Source organism: Vipera berus, assembly GCF_964194415.1.
Source record: "Vipera berus genome assembly, chromosome: 4".
Classification (NCBI taxonomy): domain Eukaryota; kingdom Metazoa; phylum Chordata; class Lepidosauria; order Squamata; family Viperidae; genus Vipera; species Vipera berus.
The window spans coordinates 55,587,730-55,600,233 of record NC_138206.1 but is presented as its reverse complement, the minus strand read 5'-3'; the positions used below and the strand labels follow the sequence as shown (position 1 = coordinate 55,600,233).

General features: G+C 43.7%; 1 protein-coding gene across 1 annotated transcript in view; it reads left to right on the top strand.

Moving 5' to 3' along the window:
* Nucleotides 1–541: 541 nt before the first annotated feature.
* Nucleotides 542–12,504, top strand: part of KCNJ6 (potassium inwardly rectifying channel subfamily J member 6) — a gene marked incomplete at its 5' end in the record, with an annotated part of 95,905 nt that continues 83,942 nt past the window's right edge. Inside the window, one exon of the mRNA XM_081327126.1 lies at nt 542–566. Within this exon, the coding sequence (XP_081183252.1) occupies nt 542–566 (25 nt within the window). The remainder of the gene's footprint in view (nt 567–12,504) is intronic.

The following is a 12,504-nucleotide window of genomic DNA, read 5'->3' as shown; positions in this document are numbered from 1 at the left end:
ACAAAAAATGGAGCTGTATGCATGCCTGAACCATCCCCTCTGCCCCACATGCCAAGTTTCCCCCAAAGGTGGGGCCTACTGAGCTAGAGCAAGGTTCAGAAATATGGGAATCCCTCCCTCCACTGTTATTTTATAAAACCTTTTATAGTGTTGTAATCTGCTTATGATGCTAACTTGCAAACAATGACTTACAAACCACAATGCCTCAGCAAACACATCATGCAAAACCAAAACCCAACAAACCACACTTTAGACTGATGCGATGTGCAAATGAAATTACATCAAAAACAGCTTAGAGGAAATTTCAAATGCAAAACTTCCTAAGTTAACCTTTGGTATCTCCAGGACTTGAGAAGAGTCCTTCCTATCTGAAGCGTTGGAGAGTTATTGTGGTTATTGTGGTTATTGTTATTAAACCCCATACATAACATAGACCAATAGTCTAATTTAGTCTATTAAACTTCCCATAAACATTTATTTGGGGTTGTTTTTATTATTTACTTTCTTCCTCTAGGAGGATCTCAAACAGAAAGTGAAAAAGATGGCCAAATTGACAGAATCAATGAGTGAGTACACACAGGAAGATCAATTCTTGATTTTCCTTCAGTCATTTTATTTAGGGGGGAAAAACTCTCTTGGAGATAATGTTCACCCAAATACCGTAATGTTTTTCTTGCATTCTATGAGATGCCTCTCCTCACAAAAGGTGGCATCTTTTGTTACATGATTACATAGATGCCATGAATAATTTCCAAAGCATAAATAGGGAGTCACATCTTATAACTTAAAATGAGTATAAGCCAATCATGGCCAGTCAAGGTTCACAGCCTCCTGTCACTTATTGAGTTGTGACATATGAAAGAATTGCCAATGGTATAATGTTTCTTTTTCATATGACTAAAGAACCAATAAGAAATTACTGTTACAGGATGCAACTCAGTTGTTATGGAATTTATTGTGCAGAGGTCTCCTTGTGCTACCAAAGAGTTGCACAGACAAGGAAGGGCACTGAGAGCAGTAAAAGTCACACACAGAAATACACTGAGTTCTAAAAGCAAAAAGTATTTTACTTTGAGGTGGTGTAAAAACAAAAATGCACAGTCAAAAATAAACAGTCCAAGTAGCAATCCAAAATACAAAGTCTTCTTACCGATCCAGAGGTCAATACACAGTTCAGGTTTACAACAGTAGTAAACCAACAGCAGAGCAAAAACAGTAATAGTAGAGATCAGTGAATTCAGAGAGAGAGAGAAGCTACGTTCCTAGCTTCCTCTTATGGCCATGAGAACACTTACACACCCATTGGCCAATTAACAACTTAAAGACATAGCATTATGGTTAATATATTTTCAACCCAACATTGTAGGCTAACACCATAAGCCTAACATTCTCCCCTTTGGGTAGAATAATATATAACTCTTACAATCTTATGCACATTCTTTCACAATTAGCATTGTGTTTCACAGCACTTTGTACCTTCGTAAAATGGTCTGCAATATTTACATCAGATGAACAATACTCTAGCTGTATTAATTTATCCTTGACACATTGTCTGACATTTAAATAACGAAGATCAGTATATTTAGATCTTGTTCTTACTGTAGCATTATTAGCCATCTTTATTGCAGCTTGATTGTCCTCATACACAATGAATGGATCATTTACATTTAAACCCATATCTAACAATAATTGTTTGTACACTAGCAGTTCTGTACATAACACTGATAGACATGAAAATTCAGCCTCCATTGTAGACAAGCTTATGTGTTTCTGTCTAAGACTTCAACTCCCTGTTCATTGCAGCTTTCCATGATGCCTGTTCCTTTTCAGGATACATCCTGATCTCATCATAGTTAGAAGGTACTACACTAACTTGACATACTATACTTGCTTCATAGCGATCAGGTGGATGTCTGATGCGCGTTGAACGCCAAGGAATTACAGGGCTTTGAATTTCTGACTCCTTTCCTTCCTCTGATTCATCTATTATCTCCCCTATCTCCTCTTCATCTTTTATATTTACAGGAGATGTATTATCATTACTAGTTACGTTATCAGAGGAGTCCTCAAACACTAGAGGATCAGTATTAACAGCTTCTTGCTCTAACCTATCCCAACCAACGTGCTCAAGGAATTTTGCACTAGCACTGTTATATACATTAGTTGTGCCTCGTTCCCAGAAACGATAGGATCTGTGATTAGCTTCGTAACCTACGAAGTATAATTGCCTAGCCCTATGTTGGCCTTTACTCCTGAGTTGTGCAGGAATGTGGACCCAAGCTGGGGTGCCAAATGTGTGCAGGTAATCAAGGTTTGGTCTTCTACCATGCCATATTGTATATGGTATTTTACCAGTAGAAGTATTAACAACTATATTCAGAACATGGTTTGCACATTTTGCTGCCTCCCCCCACAGTCTATCTGTTAAGCCAGAATCTCTTAACATAGTTCTCATCATGGCTTGTAACGTTTGCCCACGTCTCTCAACAAAAGCATTATGTTGAGGCCTATAAGGGGCTGAACGTTTATGCTCAATACCAGCAGATTCTAGCATATCAACAAAGCGCTTGTTTGTAAATTCAGTACCATTATCAGTAATTATACACTGAACCTTTCTCTTTGTTTTCCTCTCCACAAACTTCAGCCAGTTTGCAAATTGTTGGAAAGTGTCTGCCTTTGACTTAAGCAGATAACAAAATCCATAACGAGAGTAGTGGTCCAATATACTTAAAATATAACATGACCCTCCTAAACTTTGTTTCATGGGTCCAATTAAATCAGCAAACACAACTTCCAAAGGAACAGTTGTTTTGAAGCTGTTTATCCTGTGTGCAGGAGTTACCTTGCTCTTTTCCTGATTACAGGCATTGCAATTCAAATACTTACTACATGGCTTCAGTGTAATTCCCTCTACTAACTCAACTGTTTTACGTAGTGAGTTAAAGTTCACATGCCCTAACCGCCTATGCAATAAATGTATACACTCATCATGTGGCTTCTTGTTCTCACATATTGAGTTAGCTTTAACTGTACTAACCTGGTTACTTGTGAGAACGAATAAACCATTTTTCAAATTAGCAGTTACACAGGTTCCATTCCTCTCAATAGTGCATTGCTCCCCTCTGAATGTTACCACAAACCCAACTTTAACCAATTCCCTTACAGATAACAGGTTGAATCTTAGCTTAGGTATATATAACATAGGTAACTGTTCATCAATGCATGGACAATAGGAATTACCTTCACCAGAGGCCTTCATCCTCCAACCGTTTGCTAGTGAAACATATTGGTTGCTGTTTTTCATATTAACAAACCTCTTTTTCTCTTTAGTAATGCATTGTGAAGCCCCACTATCAACAACCCACAATTCATTATTTCTGGATGTTGATTCACCAGAAACAGCCAAACCAATGCTCTTTTTAGCCTTCCCACTGCTATTTACATTCTGTTTTCTACCCTTTCTACAGAATTTGGCTATATGCCCTCTAGCCCCACAAGAATAACATTTCTTGACGTTGTAAGCAGTGGTGAATTGCTGCTTCTCTCGTGGCTGTGTCTCTCTCAGCTGGTCTCTGTCACGCCTCCTTCTGGACTCTTCCAGCAGTCTCCCAGTAATGTTAGTCAAAGTCAGTTCCTCTCTGGTCAGGACTTCCAAAGAAGAAACATACCCATCATAACTCTCATCCAAAGATGACAGAATAATGTAGACCTGATGCAACTCTGAAAAAATCAGCTCCTTTTCATGAAGCTCTTGAAAAGTTGCCTTCATGTAATTTAAATGGGTCAGCATATCTCCATTCTTCTGCAGACGAGTCCTAAACAGCTTACGTGTAAGGTGTATATGTGCACCCACACTGTCACGAACATAAAGCCTTCGCAAAACATCCCAACACCTAGCAGCAGACTCCTCACCACGAATATGGACAAGCTGCTGGTCATTCAGTGTTAGTCCAATAATGCAAAGAGCTTTCTCATTGTTTCGTTTAAAGTCATCTAACTTCTTTGCATCCTCTTCATCATCTGGATCCCAAGCAGTAGTATCTGGTGGGTTATTTACAACAGTCCATAGTCCTTCCTTGCACAAAAGCAAGCAGCATTTTGTGGACCAGGAAACATAGTTTGTCCCATCCAACCGGGTTATCCAGGAGATGCCTGACAACAGTTCTTGTGCCATTTTACACCAAATACAAACTCAGCTAGGAATACTGTGTGAACTTACTCTCAGTACAGGCCTGGGCCCATAACCAGTGTTATGGAATTTATTGTGCAGAGGTCTCCTTGTGCTACCAAAGAGTTGCACAGACAAGGAAGGGCACTGAGAGCAGTAAAAGTCACACACAGAAATACACTGAGTTCTAAAAGCAAAAAGTATTTTACTTTGAGGTGGTGTAAAAACAAAAATGCACAGTCAAAAATAAACAGTCCAAGTAGCAATCCAAAATACAAAGTCTTCTTACCGATCCACAGTTCAGGTTTACAACAGTAGTAAACCAACAGCAGAGCAAAAACAGTAATAGTAGAGATCAGTGAATTCAGAGAGAGAGAGAAGCTACGTTCCTAGCTTCCTCTTATGGCCATGAGAACACTTACACACCCATTGGCCAATTAACAACTTAAAGACATAGCATTATGGTTAATATATTTTCAACCCAACATTGTAGGCTAACACCATAAGCCTAACATCAGTGTAATTAAAAAGCAATTAAAAACAAATGCAGTAGTAGCGAAAACTTGATAGAATTGGGTAATAGTGGTTGCTGCCTAGCATCCATATCAGTAACCTCTGTTTTAAAGATAGTGACATAGGGACTTAGAGAAACTGATCCCAAAGTTAAAATTTAACCATATTCCTTTTTGAAAGGCAAGAAAGATATATATATCCCATTGAAGTTGAAATTCATTCGTAAAGACAGGAAATGTTAACTTCATTCTGTGTTCAGATAAGTTTGGTTACATAACTTGACATTAATATGCTGACAGCCTTGGCCTTTGGTCCACTGGTAACAAGATTTTCGGGGGGGGGGGGGAGGTTCCTAATAAAAACAGAACTGACCAGGTATACAAAGAGTAGGAATTTCATTATGTTTCAATGTGCTTCTGGTTGCCAGCTTTTAAATATGTACCATCTAAGAACATAGCTTTGGGTTTTGCAAGATCCAAACAAAAAACTATGAATTCACTTTTGCATTTTACTGCTGCCTTCAGGTTTTCAGCTTCACCTTTTGTTGTTTCTAGCATGTGGTTGTTTGGGGGCCTGAGGCTGCTTCTTCTGCTTTTAACTCATTTTGTATTCTGCTTCTGTTTTAAACCTGTTTTTCACTGTGGTTTTAATTGTGCTTTTAGTTGAATCTCTTTTATATGGTTTTATAGTTGTATTTGTAAACTGCCAACAGTGTCTATATCTACTAAATAATTAAAAAGTTTTGGTGTTGGCTTTTATAGCTGTTCTTGGCATGGGAGCAGGTTGAAGGATTGCCTTTCTCCAATTTCATTTGCCCAGATCCAGCAGGGAAGGCTTGTTACAAGTTCTGTTGCCTAGAGAGTTACATTTGGCGGGCCCTAGGAGCAGGCCTTTTCTGCTGTGTCACCCATGCGGATAAATCTTCTCCATCCCCACCCCCCTAAGTTGGGATTGGTTCTGTCATTGTTGGGGATTGCAGGGGACAGATGAGTTAGTGCAGGGATTCCACTACTTTTAACATCCCTTCATCTATTACTCATTGTTTTAGTTTGGTTTTTATAGTTTAATGTATTTACGAACAGTTTTTAGTTCTGTTGTATACCATTGCTTGTGAGATTGCAGTGTACCTATATGTGAAGTAGTGTAATTCCTGGGACAGTGCAAAGATAGTCATCTTTCATTTTCACCTCTCCCCCAAAAGTAATCTGTATAAAAATGTGACATCATTCCCACTGAGTCTCTTAGGTTTAAGGAATTTTAGTAAGGTATCATTAATAATAAACGGTAATAGGACCAGCCCAGTCTCATTTATAGTAAGTTAGTTATGGCAAAATCTCTGAGTGATTTGAAACACCTTGCCTCAGATTTCTCCCCACCTGAGCTAAATTGCCATTTATGATTAAAGCTATCAACTGATTGAACCACTGTTTCTTGATTATTTATGTCTGTGTTGTCTTCCATCCCTTTCTTGGCCTTCCCATAACCTCTTATTGGATCCTTCTGCTGCATGCTTGGAGGACCATAACTCTTAAAATGCAGTTAAAAAAAGATGTAACAGAGAGGAAAAGAACATGGGCAATTTTTGATTGTCTCTTTTAAGAAAAGTTAACTTTACCTACTGCCCCAGATTATTAATTTTTAAAGATTTCTCCTTTCTCTTTTTCCAGTGTCCTTTTCCTTGTCCCTGTTGTGTACATAGTTATGGGAGTGGTTTCCCTCCGGCGGGAAAACCTGGTGCAATCATTGGCTGTTACTTCCCGGCGGGAGATTCTGAGCCGGGGATTGGTTACGTTTGAATGTAACCTAGTATATAAGGTAGGGTTCAACGGCTGCTAGCCAGTTGACCCATGTGAGTTCAAATAAACGTTCATTGTATGACATCGCTGTCTCCGCTCATCATTCCGGACATAACAGTGGCGACGAAGGTGGGATCGACGGCAGAACAGCGAAAGAACCGCGGAAAGCCGACAGAGCGAAAAGCGGGAAATTTGAATCACAGTCAACCGAGCAGCAAGCGAAGTGAGCTTACAGAATGGCGCAAGTCGGTTCCCTGAAGGAGTTTGACCCTAACTACCCGGAAGACTGGGAAGAATATGTCAGTCAAGTCGAGGGGTACATGCTGGTCAACGGGATCACGGAGGACAGGAAGAAGGCGGCGGCTCTCCTAACCATCAGCGGCACTCCGGTTTACCGGGTGGCCGTTGGCCTGTGCCAACCCCTGCCGGTCTCCAGCGTATCGTACGCCGACCTGTTGGCTAAGCTAAGGGTCCATTTCACCCCTAAACGGTCGGAACTGTTCTGGCGGAGGATATTTGAGAAGCGGAGCCAACGGCCGGGTGAATCTATACAACAATTTGTGGCGGCAGTCCGAGAAGCAGCCCTGCGCTGTAAATACGACAACCTCGAGATTCGCATCAGGGACCGAGTGGTTTTGGGGCTGCGAGATGAACACTTGCAAAACCGAATTATCTCTAAGCCCACAGGCAACCTCCAAGAAGTCTTAGACGAGCTACTCACGTACGAGTCTACAGGCAGACGCGACCCCCCCTACAATAGCATGGCTGCCTCAGCCGAAGTCAACTTTGAGAGCCATGTGGACGGTGGGGAGGTGGATTACCAGTGGGAAGCCGAGATCGCCGAAGTAGCCCGAAGGTTCGGAAAGATGGCGCCGAGACCACCACGCGCCGAAGGACCCGACCGGAGCAGAAGACAGCAACCCACCGCGTTCCAACGACCCCAGAGGGACAACACAACCAGACCTCACGACCCAGAGACGCGGTGCGGAAGCTGCGGCGGAAATCACCAACGATCAACGTGCAGATTCAGAAACGCCAAATGCCGAGGGTGCGGGAAAACGGGCCACATCCAGGCCATCTGCCGAAGCCGACCGCGCAACAACCGCCTCCACGAGCTCGACGCCTGGGCCTCAGGTGAGGTAACCCCCGAACGGAGTGGCGGAGAGATCCCTAGGCCTAAGGCACGCACTTCCAACCCGGGGGCTGGGGTGGGGGTCAACCACGTGGGGATCCCTAGACTCAAACACACCCCTAGAATTAACCACATTTTGAGGCCCAAATTAAGAATTGAAGTCCAACTGCAAGGCATTCCTTGCAAGATGGAAGTGGACTCCGGGGCCTCAGTATCCATAATTTCAAGGGACACCCTTAGGTACATAGAAAACAGAAGTGGCCAGAGAATTCCCCTTAAACCCACTAAATTACAATTAGCCGACTTCCAGAAATCACCCATAGAATTAGTGGGAGAGGCTTCCATTAAGGTTAAATACAAGGGGTTTAGCGGATTATTAACTGTTCTAGTAACTGAGGGCCAGAGAACTAGCCTTGTAGGCCTTAATTGGTTCTCGGCCCTGGGCATCTGGGTGGGGGGAATTAACACCATTCAGAGTAAAACCCTAAAATCTGTCTGCGATAACTTCGCAGACGTATTCGACGGGTCGTTAGGGAGGTACAAGGGACCCCCCATTAATTTTAATTTAGACCCCGCAGTCAAGCCCATTAGGCTTAAGGCCCAGAGGGTGCCCTTCGCCCTTAAACAGAAAATCGAGGCCGAACTAGATAAGCTAGTAGGCCAGGGCATCTTAGAACCCGTAGAAGGGGGCCCGTGGGAGACACCGATCGTCACACCCCTGAAACCAAACGGGGATGTGAGGATCTGTGCCGACTATAAGGCCACCCTGAACCTCGCCATGAAAAAACATGCTTACCCGGTCCCGACGGTGAAGCAGGTCCTCGCGACGATCCAGGACGGCGCCATTTTCGCCAAGCTCGACTTGGCGCAGGCGTATTTGCAACTTACTGTGTCTAAGGAAGCCGCCGAGGCTCAAACGATAGTTACCCACAAGGGGGCGTTCCGCGTTCACAGACTTCAGTTCGGGATAGCTGCAGCTCCAGGCATCTTCCAGGAGGTGATGGAGAGGACTTTGAAGGGCATTCCAGGTGTATGCCCTTACTTCGACGATGTCCTCATCGCTGGAAAAACTGAGGACATCCTAGCTGAGAGGCTAGAACAGGTACTGGGGAAGTTTAGGGAGGCAGGATTGAAATTAAAAAAGGATAAGTGCTGCATAGGGGTAAAATCAACAGAATTCCTAGGGTTTAGAATTGATGCACTAGGCATCCACCCTACAGAGGGAAAAATTAGGGCAATAAAATTAGCTCCAGAACCCAAGAACAAGGCAGAATTACAAGCTTTCCTAGGCTTAATTAATTTTTATCACACATTCCTGCCTCACAAAGCAGCTATTGCTGAGCCCCTCCATAGACTTTTAGACAGGAAGACCCCCTGGCAGTGGCAGAAAAAACATAGGACTAGTTTTCAAACACTAAAGGACATACTGTCCAGCAATTCTACAGTCACTCACTTTATAGAAAACAAACCCATATTTTTAGCTTGTGATGCTTCCCCTTATGGAGTGGGAGCAGTCATAAGCCACATGGATGAGCAGGGTCAACAAAGGCCTATAGCATATTATTCCAGGACCTTAACAAAGGCGGAACGGAATTATGCACAGATTGACAGGGAAGCATTGGCCATCGTGGCAGGCGTAAAAAAGTTCCACGATTACCTGTATGGTAGGGACTTTACCATTTACACTGACCATAAACCCCTGTTAGGGTTATTCACTACCGATAGACAGACACCACAAATAATGTCACCCAGGATGCTCAGATGGTCAATTTTCCTTTCTGCATACACATTCTCAATTAAACATAGGCCGGGCAAAGAGATGGGGCACGCTGATGCCCTCAGCAGGTTACCTCTAGAGGATACTGGTACAGACCCCGCACCTGTGGGACAAATCATGTCCCTACAAGAACTCTCTGAGTGCCCTCTAACTGCCAGGGACATTGCAGCAGCTACCAGAAAAGACTCCATACTCAGCAGAATAGCAGCGTGGGTACAAGGAGGGTGGCCTAGCAAAAACCCTGACCCTAAGTTCACACCGTATGTTAGAAGGAAGGACGAATTGTCATCACACTTAGGATGCATCCTGTGGGGAAACAGGGTTGTTATACCAGAGAGTCATAGAAACACAGTGATTGGGGAATTACACGAAGGGCACCCCGGAATTGTGCGTATGAAGGCCCTAGCTAGAAGCCACGTATGGTGGCCAGGGTTAGACACAGCCATAGAGGACAAAGTAGCGGGGTGCTACCAGTGTCAGCGATCTAGACCAGAGCAAGCACACATAACGGTACACAAATGGGAAGAGGCCAGGAACCCGTGGTCCAGGATCCATATTGACTTCGCTGGCCCATTCCAGGGCCTCACATTCCTAGTAGTAGTGGATAGCTACTCCCGGTGGTTGGAGGTCATGCCTGTGAAGTCCATGACGTCAGCCAAAACCATACAGGTCTTACGGGGACTCTTTGCCACTCATGGGTTACCTGACGTAATTGTTTCTGACAACGGGCCCCAATTCACATCTAATGAATTTCAGGACTTCCTCAAGGCCAACTGGATTAGGCACGCGACATCAGCACCCTTCCACCCCTCTTCTAACGGCTTGGCAGAACGGAACGTCAGAACAACCAAGGACGCCCTCAGACGAATCATCCACGGCGACTGGCATCAGAGACTGGCTCAGTTCCTGTTGGCCCAACACACCACACTGTGCACGGCCCCAGGGAAGAGCCCTGCTGAAATGAGGTGGGGCAGGCGATTGATAACAAAATTGGACAGATTACACCCTGACAGACTACCTGCTGAACATGACCCGGTTACACCAACCAGGTTCCTGAACATTGGGGACATGGTGTGGGCTAGGAATTATGGACAAGGGGACAAATGGGCACAAGGGGTCGTGATTGACAAAACCGGACCTTTATCTTATTTAATTGAGGGGGAAGGGAATCAGCTGATTAGGAGACACATCGATCAGTTAAGGAAAAGGGCCCCTGAATGTGTACAAGCCAACAATGAGAGGGAAAACACTACAACTGACACTGCACTTTCCCCAGCCAAGGTTAACAAAGCACCAGGGGGTAAGGGGAGGAGAATACAATTCAGGTTAATAGAAGCAAACCCCCAGAATTGTAACGCAGGGATAGAAAGAGCGCCCCATGACAGCCCACCTGGGTCATCCAGTCAATCCAATGAGCCCCAACAACAGCAACCACAACAACAGCCCAATAAGGAAACACCACCAGAGCCGTCCACACTCACAACAGGGTCAGAGGTGGTAGTCAACGGTGGAACTGAAGGAACCCCAGCAGTTAGTACGGCCAGCCGATATCCAGTCAGGCAACATAAAACCCCTAGCTATCTGAAGGACTATGTCAAATAGTAAATTTCATCCAGGGGGGAAGGGGTGTTGTGTACATAGTTATGGGAGTGGTTTCCCTCCGGCGGGAAAACCTGGTGCAATCATTGGCTGTTACTTCCCGGCGGGAGATTCTGAGCCGGGGATTTGTTACGTTTGAATGGAACCTAGTATATAAGGTAGGGTTCAACGGCTGCTAGCCAGTTGACCCATGTGAGTTCAAATAAACGTTCATTGTATGACATCGCTGTCTCCGCTCGTCATTCCGGACATAACAGTCCCTTCCACAGAATTATTAGAAAAGTATCTGCTGAATGTTTCCACACAGTTAACTATGGTCTTTTTTGCTTCATAGCAATTCAAAAGGAATTCTTCAGAACATGGCAGTATTTCTCAACCTGAGCTGAGTTCGAAGCAACTTTGAACTCCTAGAATTCTCCAGTCAGCCATGTTGAAGTACACATATATTAAAGTTGTTGAGGTTGAAACATTGGGATCTGATATGGTCACCGAAGTTCTTATAGCAGGGTATACCATTTGGTGCAATCACATATGAACTGTAGAATGACATTTAAAAACAGTTCACACATGGAAATTAACACTCCTCTCTTCTTCTTGGGTTTGGCTTCTCTTCCTGAAGGAACTCATCTCTCTTCTCATGGAGCTCTTCTTCTTCTAGACAGGACTTTTCCACATAGTAGGGAGCCTGAGGATGAAAACAGTGGGATTTAGTGGCAAGGGAGCGGGAGAATTTAGCATCGCTTATTTGTGAGGAGAGATCAAATAAAGCTTGTTCAAACACGAGAAGAAGAGGAGGAGGATTTTAGACCAGCTTGAACCAGTTCACATTCCTAAATGAAATATGAACCTCTGAAGGGTACAAATGGAAGTACTTCTACAAAGCAATCTCTCCAATATTTTCACAGAATTTTGAAGCCATCTGTCATTCTTGCCATTCTCTTAATCGGTGCTTTTTTTTGTAAAAGAAAAAGGTGCCGGAACTCACACATGTCATACAACCCGCCATGCCTACCCTACAAGGTTCCATCCAAAAAAGGTGCCGGAACTCTGTTCTGAGCGTTCTATGAGAAAAAAAGCCCTGCTCTTAATGCTGAGAACAGTCAGGGAACATCAAGAGCCAATTAATGGCCCTTTTGGTCAACATAAAAATGCAAAACATGTTATTCAGTTATTGCCTGATCCTCCGAATTCTGACAGCTTTGTAAACCCACCCAAAGACCCTCAGTTTTGTTCCACGGAGAAAAAGAAAAGTGGTACTTGGCACCCCTGCACCCACAGATAAAAAATTTCTGTAGCTTTTGTGTGCATTTGTGTTGAAAAAAATGCTGGGCTGTTGGGATGAAGGGAATTCTGCTTGGCCTTCAAAACATTATTATTCCTCTATAAAAATAGTCACTGAAAGCTGTGATGACACCAGCATGACATCATAGTTTTATGATTAGCCCCTTTACTCAAACTGCAGCAAATAGTCTACTGTAGAGTAGTAGAAAGAAGAATGGCTCACTTTAGACCAGGATCA